Below are 15,807 nucleotides of genomic sequence, written 5' to 3' on the forward strand. Positions count from 1 at the left end.
GGCGCGGGGCGGGGCGGCCGCGGCGCTCCCCCCGCACGGGCGCTCTCGGCCAGGACGAGGACGGCGCGCCTTCCGGCCCCTCCCCGCGCGGAAGCGGACGCGGAAGGGCGGCGGCCGCTTCCCGTTCCGGCCGCGTTGCCCTTGCGCTGGGGAAGATGGCGGCGCTGGCCCTGCTGCTGCGGCCCCGCGGCGGCGCCGCCGCTGCCACCAGGGGTGAGGCCGCGGCCCCCGCGCCCGCTTCCCTTCCCCTGCCCCTGCCCCGGCCGGGTCCCTCGCGCGCCTCACGCCGCCTCTCTCCGCAGCTCTGCTCCTCGCCAGGACGCCGCTCCGCCCGCCCGCGCCGCTCGCCGCGCTCGCCGCCGCCCGCCAGAGCCACGGCGCCCCGCGGCCCGCGCACGGTACGTCCCGCGCCGCCCCGCGGGGCCTCCCCGGGCCGGGCTGCCCTGTCGCCGCAGCAGCCGCCGCTTTCCCCCGGAAACTGCCGCAGGGCCGGCCTGAGGGGCAGCAGGCCCCGCAGAGATGGCTCTGTGCGCCCCGGGGTGACCGTACTGTGAGCGGGCGGCCCCGTCTCCCATCCCCAAACCCCCCGAGACCGCTGGCCCCGCGGTGCTCAGCCGAGTCTGACCTGCAGGCAGAGCCGGTGCTTGGCGCTGCGTTCTCCCCTCCCGAGACCGTGCGGAGGTGGTGGGAGATACTGTGCCCACCACATGCCTGCCCCGCCGCGGGAAGCTTCCTGAGAAAAGGTCAAGCGTGTTTTGCCGCTGTCGCGCTGTGACTGAGAGGTTGAAGGTACGAGGAAGGGCTCGTAAACAAGCTGCTGCCTGCCTGCACCAAAGCCATTTCCGGCCTTTTTTTTATCTGGGTTGGATAATAAACATCGGTGAAAGGGAGTCACGGGCTGCGTTAACCAAGCTTTCCACAGGCAGCTTTCCACAGTGCGGTCTTCCAGTGCCCAGAAGCCAAAGAGAATCCAGTTCCCAAAGGTTAAAGTGGTAGCAGGTTTTACACATGTGCACCACATGTGCACAGGTTATTAGTCCCAGCCGCAGTCTCATGTTTCACTGCAGATCCTTACTGTTTCTTGCGGTCGCTTTATGAAACCTCTGTCTTTTTGTAGTGAGGAAGAAATGCTTCATGGCACTTAAAGCTTCTCTGGCTTTACTTGTACGTCGCTGGATGTCGTTTGGGTGTCAGGAAGGCACTTTGCGGGGGCGTGTAATGGCACCAGCCTGCCTGGGCTGGTGTTGATATTCAGGTTAAAAATGTCGCTTAGAGCATCATGGTCTTGGGTTCCTTTTGGGAACCTTCACCTGTAATACCTGCAGGCTTGCCTTAAGCACAGGTTGATGGCAAAGCTTGTGAACTACATGTCGGGCCATCTGTTCTGTAGACTGTACGTGCACACATCTGAGGACCTGAAATGCCTGTGCCTTCAGACTACTCCTGGGCCATTCGTTCAGCACTCGTGACCCGATGGTCTCGAAAGGAGAATTCGCTATTTGCAGTTAAAAGCAACCATGCTGGTGGCTGGGCGGAAGGGTGCAGCCAGTCCCTGTAGAGGAGCCATTCGCCGGCATCTCCAGCCGCGCTGATGCGGAGTGGAGGCCCTGCGAGCCCCACAGGAGCCCTGCATGTTGGCAACACTCTGGAAGTTTGCTCCAGACGAGGAAAGGTTTTGGTTTTAGAGATTTCCGTTTCCAGAGAGGAACGGTTTCCGTGGTGCTGCTTGACCGTGTTCTTGAACTGTGCGCTGTCGACTTAGGGTTGCTGTTTCTTTTGACTTTGCCTGTTGAGGTTTTCTAGACTAGACCTTTCCTTGAAGGTTTCCTAACCACCTCTTTCTCAACAGCAGCCGAGAGAGCACTACTTGAAATGACCCTTTGAGAACCTTTGTAACGTAGCTCCAGAGTCTACAGTGGTAATTCCAGGGCACCTGCGTTTTGCTCAGCTAAAAGCCTGGCAGTCAGGTTTGGGAGAGCGGCGCCATGGGGATGAGCATGAGGCAGCTGCTGTGGAGACCGTGGCACCGAGAGCAGGACGTGGTGCTGAAACGTGCTGTGTCCTTGCAGGCGCTTCCAAGGCTGCGTCCTTGCACTGGGCGGGCGAGCGAGCCGTCAGCGTCCTGCTGCTGGGCCTCCTTCCGGCAGCCTATCTGTGTCCGGGACCGGCTGTGGACTATTCCCTGGCTGCAGCCCTCACTCTGCATGGCCACTGGTAAGCACAGCAGGGCCCTCAAAATCCACGAGTGTGTCTCACAGCCAGGACGGGCCTGAGCCTTAGGCTAAAGCCCTGCATTAGCTCCCTGTAGGACAGTTAAGTCTCATATATTGCCTCATTACTGTGAACCCCCTGGCAGGCGGCACCTTCAGAGGCCTCACTGGGAAAGTTCTGGTTACTGTTATCACCTTGAACAAGGCCAGCTTTACTTTGGGTCTCTGTCACACTGCTCCTCCGGCAGCGGGCACAAAAGATACTGCTGTTAAACTGAAATGGTGACTGCACCACCCTGTCGTGTTCTCCAGTCTGTATCCGGTGCCTTGCGCAGGGAATACAGTATCTTGCATTAGGAGCCTTCTGTGCTAATGACTGCTTTTTTGCTGTTGTTTTTCTCTCCACGTTACGCCTTGACACATAACATCTGTGCATGCGTGTAGAGTCTTGTAATATTTCCCTCGTGGAGAAGCAGCGGTGTTCTGCGAATGGGCGAGAGGAGAACCAGAAAGAGTTGTCCAGAGTTCCTCTCTCTTGCTGGGCGACGTGTCCCTGCCACGGGCAAATGTCGCTCTGCTTTTGGGGAACAGGACTATCCCACTGTTGTAGCCACGTCCGTGTCTTTCTGGGGCAGGATAGATTGAATGTGGCAGAAAGAGTGCATTTCTGGGGTGACAGACCCCTGAGTATGCTCCGTGGTTGCTGCTGTTGCTGTTCTCTAATCTGAACATCCCTCCTGGCGCCTTTTGTGCTCGGGGCTGGCCCCAGCACCACACGCTGCTGCTCAAGCAAGAAGCGCGTTCCCTTTGGTTACTTTTCTTGTGTCTGTGGAAATCAGATTAGCTGCCCACTGTTTCTCGGAGGCACATTACTTGTTTGCAAGAGCTGTGCTCCACATCCTGTTTCCTCAGTAACATTAAGAAAACTCTGAGCTGACTCTTTTTAAAAACCGAAGTAGAATGAGTGCTGCAGTGACTTTTCTGAAATGCATTTGTCTGTCTTTTTTAGTGGCGCGTGGTTTTTCTGTTGGAAAGGGGAAGGGGGGTGAGAGAAATGATGTGTCTGAAGTAATCGACACGAGTAGCACGGAAGAGAATTGGTACCAGGGGAGAGTGCTCCCGTAAGCCAGAAGGATTGCAGCGAGGAGAGCTCTTCTCCGTTCTCAGCTTGTTCCCTTCTCTCTCTGTTACTCCGTAGGGGTCTCGGACAGGTTATAACTGACTACGTCCATGGAGAGATGCCCATTAAAGTGGCCAATACAGGTCTGTATGTGCTCTCAGCCGTGACCTTCGCCGGCCTCTGCTACTTTAACTACCACGATGTCGGTATCTGCAAGGCTGTGGCCATGCTGTGGAGTCTCTGAGGTGCGCCCAGGTCCCCGACGAACATGATTGTTCACCGCTGCCTCTGCTTTGTCCTGTTTGTGCTGAGATGTTGAATGCGGGAGAAATGACTAACAAGGGGTCCGTAGCATGTACGTACCACAAGAGCAAGCCCAGAGCTAGTCATGCAGAGCTCATCTTGTTTTGGTTTATTGCAACAGCAGTTAAAGTGTTGGAAGAGAAGGAGCTTTAAAGTGAATTCTGCCCAGGCAAGAACAAGTTGATTTAAATTTTAGTTTAAACGGGGAGGAAGCAGTTAATAACAGACTTACAAAGCTGATGGTAACTTGCCTTTTAACATCACCTTGATCTTTCCTTTCCCCTTCTTTTTCTAACATAACACTGGTTTGCTTTCTTATTATGTAAAGCACATTTGACTCGAGGAAAGTTGGACTGCTGTTCCAACACCACAACAGCTGAACTGTATGTAAGGCACTCCCTGTAGCTCTTTGGGCCCTGAGAATTGATGTGGAAAAGGGAATATTTTTTCTTAATCCATCCAATAAAGAATTTACAGAAACTGTGTGTGTGTGATTTGGAACCATTTTTTCCCTAGACTGGGGATGGTCAAAATGTTTGTCCTGCGTTTTCACTGTTTTATTTTTTTTGATCAAGCTCAGCGTTGCGATCAGTGTTCTATGAAAGGTTCTGTTGAACTGGGAACTTACAGAAATCTTACTACGAAAAGCTGTTCGAGCAGCAGACACTCTGGATTCTTTTACTGACTAACAGTAGCAAGTTAAAAATAAAAAAAAAATGGCTTTGGATGAAGAAGGAACAACATTTATTTATTTATTTATTTGAAGTCAGGGAATACATTTTAAGAAGATCCAAGTATGTCACTAGTTATAACTTTCATTTTGATTTAAGTTAAACTTCATAGTTTCATCCACTTCATCTTCACTTGACATTTTCTTTAAAATTAGTTTTCTCAGGCAGCCTTCTTTTTCAAAGGCCAGGAACATGCCTTGTTTTAGTGCATATTCGAACTTGAATGCTTGGCTGCTACAAGAAGTAAATGTCTTTTTGAAGAAAATGAAGTTGCTTTCTTGAGGAATGTCTGTGGGAACTTTTCCTTCCTGCGGAAGAAAATGGGAAGGGGTTACTGCCAACACAGAACTTCTGAAGTTTCATTTCAACCCCCCCATGTCTGCATGTTTAATTTTACATGCATATTATACATATTGACAGTATGGAAAGCCCATGTGAGATATTTACCTTAAATTGAACTATTGGTTTCCCAATTTCTTCTTCCTCGCAGCACATGTAATAATTCTTGTCCTGTATCTGAATGCTGAATGCAACAGGCATCCCTGCTGAAGGCGTGGTGGTTTTGAAACAGTGAATGTTGAAGTGCATTCCACTGCCTAAACACAAATTATTTGTCTGTTAGAGCTTGCAGAGAACGGGGGAGCTGCAGCAACTTAACCCGCGGTTCTGTATTTTACCGTTCCACGGACAACTGCTGTCTTGCCAGGCCACTTTTTCTGACCAAGCAGCTAGGACTTGTAGCTTGCGTGACCACTAGTAGCAGGTGTGTGACATTCTGCCAACACTCAGCAACTAAAAGCTTGGATTTGTAGGAACATGGGTGACTTACCAGTCGGTGTGGGATGGATGTTCAAGTCCTTCTGTGTGCATGCACAAAGTGAAAGGTGGATTTGTAAATAGTGATTGGTAAATCAGATCACATCTGTGATCTGCAAATAAATGTGGTCTATAAATATAGTCCTGAGTTAATTGCTGCTCCCCCCCAAAGAAAAATCACAAACAAAAACATAAATACAATGTTAACTATGGCTGTTTAGAAAAAAAAGAGAGCAAGCTTTTGGTGTTGCATTATGCTTGTTTAAACCTGTAACATAGAAATCTTTGCACCCGTTTCCTCTGGGGAGACCCCTGAACTGTCTGAAGTGCAGGGAACTCTTTAAGAAGAACTTGTAATTTTGGCTCCTGCTGCAGAAGTATTTCTGCTTTCTCATCTCTGCACACAGCAGGCAAAGTTTCAGCCGTTTTAGCTTAGCTCTATGCTTGACTTGGGGTAAGAGCAAGCTACAGCCGAAGTGTTAAGCCTTTACTGTCAGTCGTGCCCTTTAGGCTCAGAGCTTACGAAGAACAAAAACACCTCTGGAGAAAAAGGACATCACAGTTGTTACAGGAGGGAACAAAAAAATGGTGTACCACACTTCATCTCCTGATCTGTCACATTCTCAAACGCTGCCAGCTGCAGATCTGGTCGAAACACAAGCAACTGCCTATATTCATTTCGGAAGACTCGATGTTGGAAAATTTGTTCCTCTGCCAAGGCATCGCATTCCAGCCCTGAAGAAATATTAAGCACAGAAGATCAAATATTTGAGCTATAATTTCCCCTGCTCTTAGCAGATCACCACAGGCTTCCTTGTCCCATTAAAGATACAATTGCTTGGAAGCTCAATCTCAAACAAAACGGGGCCCGCTTCATCCTGCCCCTCTGCCTCCCACTAGCTTTTAGTGACCCGGTGGAGAGGTAAGGATTTTCCAGGACATGAGCAACTCGGAGAACGAGCAAGAGAGGCTACTGAATGCGTTAATGCAAGTCCAGTTGCCAAAACCCCTCTCTCTTGCCTAGCAATTGTACTGGCACCACGAGGTTGCCCCCTGTCCTGGGGGAAGCTACCACGCAATGCAGGAGGATAGAAGGCATCGTCAGCATCAGGTGAGCTGTAACTCGTCCGTCCCCGCCATCCAACAGTCAGAAACCTTCCTGGCCAAGCCATGCAAAGCACTTGTGTGTTGGTAAGGCTGAGCAGCTTAGTTCAGACCGTGACAAAGTGTCAGCTTACCATCATCATCTTCATTCCAATGAAGAATGAGGGAAGAAGGGGAAAAAAAGAAAAGGGAAAAAAAAATAAGTTTTGCCCTCACAGAAGACAGCATTTTCTAACTAGTTCTGTTCCAGGCACTTAGCTATTTGCAGTTGTCCCTGCCAGGTGCCACTAACCCTCCAGCTGAGCCGCTCTGTTTTAAAACTGAGTGCAACCCTAACCCTAAGTCAACAAGGCGATGAAGGCACCAGGCATTTGAAAACTTGAGGTGCCTCTACATGAAGAGACGAGCAAATGTCTTTGAGTTACTTACCGGTGAGCGGCTCAGTTCAAGTTAAGTCTATATTAATTTTGTCCTTGCTTTGAGGATTACTCAGATACTATGGGGGGGGGGAGGGAATGTTGCCACAAAAATGTATCTGCCAAACCAAGTACAGGATTGAATCACATAGGACCTTTTGCTATTCTAAGAGCAATTCAGACACGGTTTATCTCTTTCAGCAAGAGGTCATACGTACCTGCAAAATAGAGGCAGAAGTTTTCTCCAAGTTGCACTGCGCACACAGGAATAATATCCTCACAACTCATCTTCACTCTGCCAAAACACACGGAGAGGTTTCAGTGGTAAGAACAGCACGTCTTACCCTGCAAGGCCCGGGAGCTCTTGGGCTTCTTCTCTTCTAGCTGTACTGTACCGTGACAGGGCTGGCCTGTGTTGCTACATGTTGAGAAGCTACCTGTGTACATGATTTGTAGTCTGCCTACTCTAGTCGAGTCTTTTTCTGTTGCCGCTCATTATTATTTATAACAAGATACAGGGCTGCTGACTGCTTTTGGCTTTGCTTGCACCCTCAGCCTCCTGCAGCTAGCAGCCAGACAAGGGGCCTTTCGCCTCTTCATGCCCTAGCGCAGGGACTGAGAGCCGTTAATGCACAGAACAGGAGAACGGTGGTGGTCAGAGGCTTGCTGTACCCCTCCCAGGTCCCCGTAACTGCACCCATCTGTTTATGCTTACAGCAAAAATAATACATCTAAGTGCACTTTCTTACCGACTTCTTCTTTACAGCCTTACAGATTCTTCTCTGGGTGACTTTGATTGCTTTGATTGCTAAATAAGAGTAACTTCTTTTGAAGTCAAGTAGTTTGGGGCAACTGGGCTAGGGAAAAGAAATCCCACACACATCCAATTGGAAGGTTTCTGCACTGTCATACCAGTTCTTTCTGCCAGCTTACAACTCACGTGCAACAGCAGCCAGGAACTACACGTTTCCCGAGAAGAGCCTCTAAAAGCGGTAACGGTGTTGAGTGTTGCCCAAACTTCTCACAGCGGTACAGCGGTTGTTCAAATATTGCGATCACGACTTGAAGTGCTCTAGAATAGGAAGCGCTTCATTCAAACCTCCTAACCACTGTCAAAGCATTCTTTCCTGTGCAGTAGCTGCAGGAATAATGTTAACAACTGTGTCAAACCAGGGTAACCACAGGCTGGAACTGCCTTGTGAGGCTCTTTCTCACCACCTGGAAAAGACTTACTATAGGAAACGTAAATGAGCAACGTAAATAAGCAATTAAAGGCTGCTTTACTTGCTGTTTTTAAAAGAGCAAAGCAGATAAATGGGCACACACATCAACCCTGGGGATTAGGGTGGGTGAGTCACCGAGATTGTTCATTCTCCCCCTAGTCCAGCACTTGGAAGAAAATCTCTCTGAGCAAATTCTAGTCGCCACAGGCTCTACACAGCTCGTACACCTGGCGGGGAGGGCACAGCCGGAGCACAGCGGCGGGGCTGCGTCTCCTTCCACGCACAAGCAGCCAGCCCGGTGAGCGAGCGCCCAGCGGCAGTGCCGCTGCCTCTGCAGCTGGAGCGGGCTCGCCAAGCCAAGCCGAGTCCAAGATGGAGAGCAAGGCACATGGATTAGATTACATTAGAAAACGTGCCACTCCCAGCAGGACCACAGTTCCCTTGCTCTTGCCTAATCTCTATCAGGAATTTTTCCAGGCATACACTGCCCGATTTTTTTTTTTTTTTTTTAAGCAGAAAAACTTAAATGACCTCCCTGGCTCTTCGAGGAGAAAAGCTGTAAAAGGAGCCCCTATTTCCGAGCTGCTGCCCGGCCAGAGCTCCTGCGAGAGCCGCCCCCGCCGACTCGCACAGAAGCTCCCGGGCGCAGCGCCGGGTCCTACCTCGCTCCGGGGCTGCGGCGCCGAGGCGGCAGGAGCGGCCGCACCGTCCGACCCGCTGCGGGAGCGCGAGCGGGTGCAGCTGCCGGTCCCCGTCCCGGTCCCGGTCACCCGCCCGCCGCCGTCCCCGGCAGAAGGAGCCGCCCGCGCGGGAGCGCCGCAAATGCGATCTCGCGCCCACGACGGCGGCTCTTATACGGGCGTCACTTCCCGCTCCGCGGCGGGGATCGCAGAAGCCGCACGCGCGGCAAAGCTGAGGGCCGCGCGGCTGCAGCGAGCTCCGCACCTCCCCGCCCCGCGCGCCGCCCCGTCCCGTCCCGTCCCGTCCCGCGCGCTGCCCGCGCGCAGCAGCAGCCTCGCGGCGGCAGCGCCCGTGGGCTCCGCGCGGGAAGGCGCCACGGGGCGCGCGGCTCCGCGTCCCCGGACACGAGGCCGTGGACGGCGATAGCCGCCTGCTCGCGCGCGCGCCGCTGCGGGGCCGAGACGCGCGGGGCGCGAGCGCCCATTTTGCTGCGTAGCTGCGCGCCCTGCCTGCGCAGCGCGGCCCTGCGGGGGCCGAGCTCAGCAGCGTGCTGAGATGCGCAGACAGAAACAAAGCAAGCCCGCAAACCCGCTGCACAGGTGTTGCAGAAATGCATCTTCTCTCTTTACACTGATAACAACTTTTTCTTTTTTTTTTCCTCAAAATAATTACAGAAAACTGTGATTTGGCCGTTACTCTTTCTCGTGAGGCAAGATTACATTTGACTTAGTCACTAAAATACCCCCTCAGCAGAGTGAAACTCTCTCCTGCTAAAAACAAAGGAAAAATATTTAATAATTTTTTTTTTGGGTGGGGGGAGTTACTGCTCTCTGATACTAAGCACGTATATCTGTTTGCAGGCAGTCACGTCAAGTGAAATCAAACTACAGAGCAGTATTTTATCATCTCCTTTCGACTTCTTGTTTTCTTGCATGACATTTAGCACTTCTTTGTGGAGAGAGACCCAGATTTGACTTAAACATGTCCATCTAGAGGACTCCATATATACACAAAGCATAGGCTTTTGCTACTCCTCTTGCTACTTTATTGGAATGCTTCGTTCTTAGGGTTAAAAAAAAATCCCATCTAAGTGTTATGGGCTTCTGCTTCTGGTCACTGGTTCCTGTACATTTTCCTGATAGCTGTTTCACAACCAAGTTTTCCCCCTTGTGAGGCTGTAATGTCTGATCAAATTACCTCACGGTCTTCTTTTGACTGAACTCAACAACCGCAAGGTTCTACCCTCAAATGTTTCGCATCATCGCCAACATATTCACGTCTCTTTTCTTCACTCTGTCTGTTTTTCAGTATTCATTTTCTCCAAATTCGGGCAAGAGACCTTCAGGCATGATAGAGTCCCCCATTCTGCCGATGCTGTTGACAATTCTTTGTTGATATCTCGCTCCGTATAGCACTGCATTAAAATGTTTTAAGAATTTATATCGTAGCTATTATTTCTCTTTTCCCCTATTTTTTATCATGAGATCTAGATTTATTTTTAGCTCAGTGATAGGACTGCACTTGGCACCAAACGTTGAACAAATCCACCCCAACAGCACTGTGGCGTACTGACCATGGATGCTAGTGGCCACAGGGAATGTGTCAGAAAATAACTACAAGGAGGAACTCGTCTTTCTTTAGACTGAGATCCTAAAAATTCACTTAAACATTCAGCACTTTGCCTACAGGGTTTTTCTCTCTTGCTATTTCTATATTTGCGTTTTTAAAGAACTAGTTTCAACTCCTACATGAATGTCTTTTATTGCAAGTTTTCAGCTTTCATTTCTCCTGGAATTTTAGTATTTCCATTTTTTTTTTTTTTTTTAAGGAACTGGAACTACTTACTGGAGGGCTTACATGATTTTTAGACAAGGTCTTCACTCCTGCCATAGACTGGTACACCCATAAGATACTGAATGTGGTGAAACAATTCATACGTTTAATTCAGATGATTTATTAATAAAAATAGCTAAACACGTCGATGGTACTTAACATGCTATATTTATTAACATATTGCTTTCATATCTCTTAATGTTAGATAGAATTACTAATAACATTTTTTTTGTAGCCTATTTTGAGCTTTTCACAAACTGAGCTTTTTCATAAAGTGTATCGAATATTGGTCCTATTTTGGGGAAGTCTTTAGTTTTTGTTCTTTCAGCAGTTTCATTTCTTGTCCTGAGTTTTGGCTCTCAATGTACCATCAATTATACACAGTTAAGATCCTTTCCCTTAAAAAACGGGAATACACGAGAAGTCCCATAAAGTCCAACATAACTCTCTCTCTCGTGACAGTTTCCTTCACTGTACCTAATCAAGCTAAATTTAAGAAAGACTGAGCTTTATATGCTATTTAATATTTTTGACTGACAACATAAAGTGTAGTTCTGAAAGAGATCTCTTGAATCATTGCCTCCAAAGCTCTCCTTTCTCCTAGTCAGCCACCTCCTCATATATTGCGCGCTGGTTCCGCGCTGCGGGCAGCCCCCTCCGCGCTCTGCGAGCGCTGCGGCGCGGACGGGAACGGCGGCCGCTGCAGCGGGAGCGTCCGAGCGGGAAGTCTTGGGCAACCCGTCCCCGCCGCCACTTCTCCTTCGTCAGCCTCGCAGCCCGCGCGTGAGGCCGGGGAGACGCCGGCGCTCCCAGTCCGCCGCGGCTCCCGGCTCCCCCTCGCCGTCGCCAGCGGCCGCCAGGACCGTTAACGGCCGCCGCGGGCGCCAACCGTCGCGAGGACCGTTAACGGCCGCGGCGCGCGCGAGGCGCCGCGAGGCCCCGTTAGCGCTCGGCGCTCCCCACGCGCAGCCCGCCTTGGCCCCGCCGAGGGAGCTGCCCGTGGTGCGGGCGGCCGGGGCAGCACCGGGAGGCCGCCGCTCGCCGGGCAGGGCAGAGGCGGCCCCCGGGCGCCCTGCGGCGCTGCCGGGTGCCCCGGCGCCCTCCTGCCCCGCGGGCCCTCCCTGCCTCGCCCGTGAGCCGCTGCGCAGCGGCGCCCTTAGCTTTATTTTCCAGCCACTCAAGAAAAACAGTCATTAAACACAGCGTTGTGCTTTTTATCAGGTAACAATGACAAGCAACACACAAAAACCCGATGAGAGCAGGAGCAAACGTAAAAAAGAGGCCGAGGTGAGCCGCCTGGGGCGCGGAGGGGAGGGAAGGCCTGCACCCGGCGCGAGGTCCGGGGCAGGCGGCCAGCCCTGCGCTGCGGGCCCCTGCACTGACTGACGGGGCTCGCGGCTGCAGCTCAGCTCCTGGACGCTTGCACGCGCTTGTGTGCCTTTTCTCATGTGAGAACACGGCAGTAGTTCTCTCTTTAGAGATCCAGAAAACTGACCGTGCTCTGCAACACAGTCGTGCAGGGCTTCTTGAGAGCAAGGGGCTGAATTACACCAGCTTTCCTGAGCCAAAGTCTCAAAATGGTTATTCCCCTCACACTCACGCACCACTCAGGTGTTGTGGTGGCTCAGGATGGAGAACGTTGACACTGGGCAGCCAACAATACTTGCACTTTCTCTGAGTCATAGACTCATTAAACACTCTAGATCCTTTTAAAAATATGTAATTGAAGTCTGCCTGTGCTAAGCTTAAGACTTCAAACTTGTGTGTTCTTGTGTTCTCTGTTACTCCATTAGAGTGAAGTATCAGAGAATCTACAGTTGCCCTCCCTTGAAACATCAGATCTGGAATTTCCTGAGAGCTCGCAGTCCCTTTACAAAGCTGAACCTCTGGAAAAGGTTTTAAATGGTGATGTATCAAATACACTTTGAGTAGCTTATTACATTATTTAGATAATTGAATGTTGAGGTGAACTGATTCATTCAGACTCTTAAAAAATAAAATGGCATTTTTCTTTTCTTGTTAACAGAGATGAACAAAGAAATTAAGAACTTGCTATCAAAATATGCCCACATTTTAAGGCAAGTTAACTTTGTACTCTTTCTACAGCACTTTTCTAACTAAGATAAGTTGCTGTTGCAACTTTCTTCTTTAAAGAAACTATCACTCAAAACTCTCATAGACCTTGAAAAAAAACCTCCTTTGTTTTCTGTTACAGCATAGCATTGCTTTGTCCATAAACTGGGTTTTTACAGAGAACACATTTCAAAGTAGAGCATCAAAGCACATCTAAGAAGTAGTGAGAAAGTTAATGGCTTTGGTACTGATTTTAACTTCAGACTTTTTTCAATTAAGTGAGCGAGCAGCGGTGGATGCCTCGTATGTCCAGGAGCTTGATGAAATCTTGAGAGAAGCGAAAAGCATAGAAAACCACTTGCTACAGAAAAGGGAGAGTTTGAAGCAGAGATTCACAGTGATCTCAAATACTCTGCAAAGCTAAATGGAGTTTGTTAGATGGAAATCTGTTGTACATATAAAGCTGTACAGCAAAACTGTTGTACATATATGTACTGTGATATAAACTACAATAAATGCTACAATGTTTTATAAATAACTTCTTTAAATATTTCTAGCACTTCAAGAAACTGCCTACGACTTAAGTACCAGTCTGCTTTTGAAATAAATAATTGTATACAAGAAATAGGGTAGTGCTAGTAACAAAGAGTACTAAATATCCATCTTAAGTTCTGTGTTTGCCTGTGATTTTATACTTCAAATCATCTTTTTTTACTTTTCAACTCACTGCTTAGGCTATACGTATGCTTCCATCCATAGACAATAGTGAAGGGATTGAAAAGAAAGTAATAGCAATTTTGCATTGCTTGACTTCAAGGTTTTGGAAGAACAGTACCTCTGAATTCAGAAGCTGTCATGGTATTTCTAATGTGAATACTAAGACTTTTTTTCCCCTACTTTCACAACCAAACGTTCTCTTTATAAAAATACAGAAACACATGAAATATAAAAGATTGCTAAGTGAAAACTTCTGATCGTTTTCTATTAACCATTTTCTATTTTTTTCCTACTCTAGAAAATATTTTGGTGCCAAAATCTTAGTAGAAAACACTTGGAATCTTATTTCCATTTTTGTCTCACAGCATAAATAGCCTGAAGAGATCAGACTGAAGAGTTTAGAAATAGGAGAGTTCTATCACGAATATTATTTTGGGAAATGTACAAAGAGATATAAAGTATTAATTTGAAAATAAAATTTCATACATGTATAGTTTTTCTAATAACATGACGACAATTTTAATATAACCATAAAAGCGCATATTAAAAATTTTGCTGGTAATGTCCAGAAATGACTAGGTTAACGCTAGTTAGAATATTACTCTGCTGTTTTGCTACGTCATTTTTATATACCAGTATTGTTTGCTGAATACACAGTTCGTTTAATGATGTTGTGGAGTTCGTCGAGCCAGTTTTCTTTCTTGTCACTTGACTGGATTAAAAAGATGCAACATAAAAGATAGAAAGCTTTATCTGTACAAATTGTCAGGCTACTGTAATAAAGTGCTAGGCAGCCCTGCCTGTAGCATAAGCAACATTTATGTCTTTGAGTATTGGGAATTAATTTTCTCCTTACATCTTTTCAGATTTACTCAGTCCTACCTTTCCTCGTTAGCAGATAAAAGTCACCCCCGAATGTAACACCCATCAAACTGGTGCTATTTAAAACAAATAATTAGAAAAACTTGACATCTAGGGCGAGATTTTCTAGGGTATTTAGATATCTAAAGATGCAGACTTGTACTTAGCAGGATTTTCAAAGTTCTTTAAGCACGTAAGCGCCTTAGATGCTTAGGAAGTTTTGAAAATCCTGTAAGATGCCTATCTGCATCTTTAGCATTTAAGGACTTTTAAATATCTGGTCAGCAGTCTAAATCATATTGTACAGATTTTACTTGTTCCTAGCAAGTATATCTGTTTTGGAGACCAGTCTCGGGGATGCCATTAAAGTGTGTGAATAAGAAAAGATTTTGGAAGATACATTGTCTAGAATATTGCTTTGTTTCTAGAATAATATGCTATGGTCATTTATAGTAATCATCAAAAGCAGAAGTTAAAATGGTCATATGCAGATCTGCAAATCCAGGCAGCTTACCTGTAGTTATTTATGTAAGCACTGAAATAAAAACCAACCTGGCTTTCATTAGTGGTAGGCATCCACCTGTTTTCCCCAACTCTAAAGGGATTTGCCTCATTACATCTGCTCATGCTTAGCAAAATTATGCAACTCTTCAGATCATCTAGATTTAGATGATCTAGATTTAGATGATCTAGATTTATGTGACTAATATATCCCAGCTGCAAAACACTGGCTGTAGGATTAAGCGTCGCTCAAAAACAGAACTTAGAATTCCAACTACCGCTGGATCACACAACCCAAATTTCTTCCATTTGCGGACCGACAGAGCACAGGCTCCTGTTACTAGTGCACTAGTTTACCTTATGGAAAAAAAAAGTCATCAGCTCTAATAAAATTTAATAGAACAATAATTCTTAGAGGAATGAGGATCTGCCTTGGCTGGTGTTTAAGTGCATTTAAAGCCAAGCCGTAGCTCTTTAAAAGATCACTCCTGTTATTCTACCGTGGTTTCTTATGCAATTGGGATCTTTCTTTACATGTGAACTTCATCACGATATACGTAGACAGAGATGGGGACACTTATTGCATGCTGGTTTTCTTCTGGACCATTTCAAATAGGGTTTGGCTGTTTTCCCATTTAGCGGGATCAATAAGGATGTTTGTGCCTTGCTCACGTCTCTTGGGTATTGCAGTATTTACTGAGAGAAACAGAACCAAGTTGCTTACTCTCATCATCTGAAAGGAACCTAGCAGCTCTTTCATTCTGTCATGAGGATGAGCTATCCATGGAATCCAAGTGCCACTTATCCCATCACTATCCCCTTTCCAGTTTTAATGAGGGAGGTTTGAACTGAAAATTAAGTGGCTTTAAAGCTGCCAAATCTGATCAGTAAAGCTCAGCTGGTAACTACGTCCCCTTTAAGCTTCTCCCTCTTGTTGTTTAAGCTGCAGTGCCTTAGTAAATTAACAGCAAACTAAGATCAGTAAGCGAGTGTAAATGGACCTTAAAAAACAGCACACCCTTCTCCAAGACAAAGTTGTGCCATTCCTGAGGTCTAGGGGATTTTTGGCAGCGAGACTCTTGTGTTATTGAGCTTGCTGTGAGTGCCTCTGCAGTTCTGAAAATGCAAATGCTGACAAACTTCCTCTCGCTTTCCATGCATTGTGCAAAACTGAAATATGCAGAATAACAGATGATGCAGGGAAGGCTGAGGCACTCA

At 47.7% G+C, this 15,807-nt stretch overlaps 3 protein-coding genes across 4 annotated transcripts; 2 read left to right on the forward strand and 1 right to left on the reverse strand.

Annotated features, from left to right (window-relative positions):
- The first annotated feature begins 155 nt into the window (after positions 1–155).
- SDHD (succinate dehydrogenase complex subunit D) lies at positions 156–4,105 on the forward strand. Its single transcript, XM_026041033.1, has 4 exons — positions 156–213; positions 303–398; positions 2,070–2,214; positions 3,409–4,105. The coding sequence occupies exons 1-4, from the start codon at positions 156–158 to the stop codon at positions 3,572–3,574; spliced, it is 465 nt and encodes a 154-aa protein (XP_025896818.1). The 3' UTR covers positions 3,575–4,105.
- A 255-nt stretch (positions 4,106–4,360) lies between these two features.
- IL18 (interleukin 18) lies at positions 4,361–7,786 on the reverse strand. Of its 2 annotated transcripts, XM_026041040.1 has the most exons (6): positions 7,641–7,786; positions 6,919–6,995; positions 6,419–6,427; positions 5,775–5,915; positions 4,812–4,960; positions 4,361–4,672 (listed from the first exon to the last, which is right to left on the reverse strand). In XM_026041040.1, the coding sequence occupies exons 2-6, from the start codon at positions 6,986–6,988 to the stop codon at positions 4,436–4,438; spliced, it is 606 nt and encodes a 201-aa protein (XP_025896825.1). In that variant the 5' UTR covers positions 6,989–6,995; positions 7,641–7,786; the 3' UTR covers positions 4,361–4,435. The 2 variants fall into 2 exon arrangements, with proteins under 2 accessions (XP_025896825.1, XP_025896824.1); XM_026041039.1 differs by lacking the exon at positions 6,419–6,427 and having other exon boundaries at positions 7,641–7,693.
- A 1,383-nt stretch (positions 7,787–9,169) lies between these two features.
- TEX12 (testis expressed 12) lies at positions 9,170–13,000 on the forward strand. The gene is made up of 5 exons (XM_026041041.1): positions 9,170–9,203; positions 11,659–11,724; positions 12,231–12,342; positions 12,464–12,515; positions 12,790–13,000. The coding sequence occupies exons 2-5, from the start codon at positions 11,665–11,667 to the stop codon at positions 12,932–12,934; spliced, it is 369 nt and encodes a 122-aa protein (XP_025896826.1). The 5' UTR covers positions 9,170–9,203; positions 11,659–11,664; the 3' UTR covers positions 12,935–13,000.
- The last annotated feature ends 2,807 nt before the right edge of the window (positions 13,001–15,807 follow it).

This window comes from Nothoprocta perdicaria, unplaced genomic scaffold, assembly GCF_003342845.1.
Source record: "Nothoprocta perdicaria isolate Ctin4 unplaced genomic scaffold, notPer1 scaffold_275, whole genome shotgun sequence".
Classification (NCBI taxonomy): Eukaryota; Metazoa; Chordata; class Aves; order Tinamiformes; family Tinamidae; genus Nothoprocta; species Nothoprocta perdicaria.

Coding starts and splice junctions, on each gene's coding strand:
- TEX12 (XM_026041041.1), top strand. CDS start 11,665: ATGACAAGCAACACACAAAAACCCGATGAGAGCAGGAGCAAACGTAAA. Junction 12,343..12,463: donor TCTGGAAAAGGTTTTAAATG/GTGATGTATCAA, acceptor TCTTGTTAACAG/AGATGAACAAAGAAATTAAG. Junction 12,516..12,789: donor AAATATGCCCACATTTTAAG/GCAAGTTAACTT, acceptor TTTTCAATTAAG/TGAGCGAGCAGCGGTGGATG.
- SDHD (XM_026041033.1), top strand. CDS start 156: ATGGCGGCGCTGGCCCTGCTGCTGCGGCCCCGCGGCGGCGCCGCCGCT. Junction 214..302: donor CGCCGCCGCTGCCACCAGGG/GTGAGGCCGCGG, acceptor CTCTCTCCGCAG/CTCTGCTCCTCGCCAGGACG. Junction 399..2,069: donor CGCCCCGCGGCCCGCGCACG/GTACGTCCCGCG, acceptor GTGTCCTTGCAG/GCGCTTCCAAGGCTGCGTCC.
- IL18 (XM_026041040.1), bottom strand. CDS start 6,988: ATGAGTTGTGAGGATATTATTCCTGTGTGCGCAGTGCAACTTGGAGAA. Junction 4,961..5,774: donor AGATCAGGAGATGAAGTGTG/GTACACCATTTT, acceptor ATTTGTGTTTAG/GCAGTGGAATGCACTTCAAC. Junction 4,673..4,811: donor AACCAATAGTTCAATTTAAG/GTAAATATCTCA, acceptor TTTCTTCCGCAG/GAAGGAAAAGTTCCCACAGA.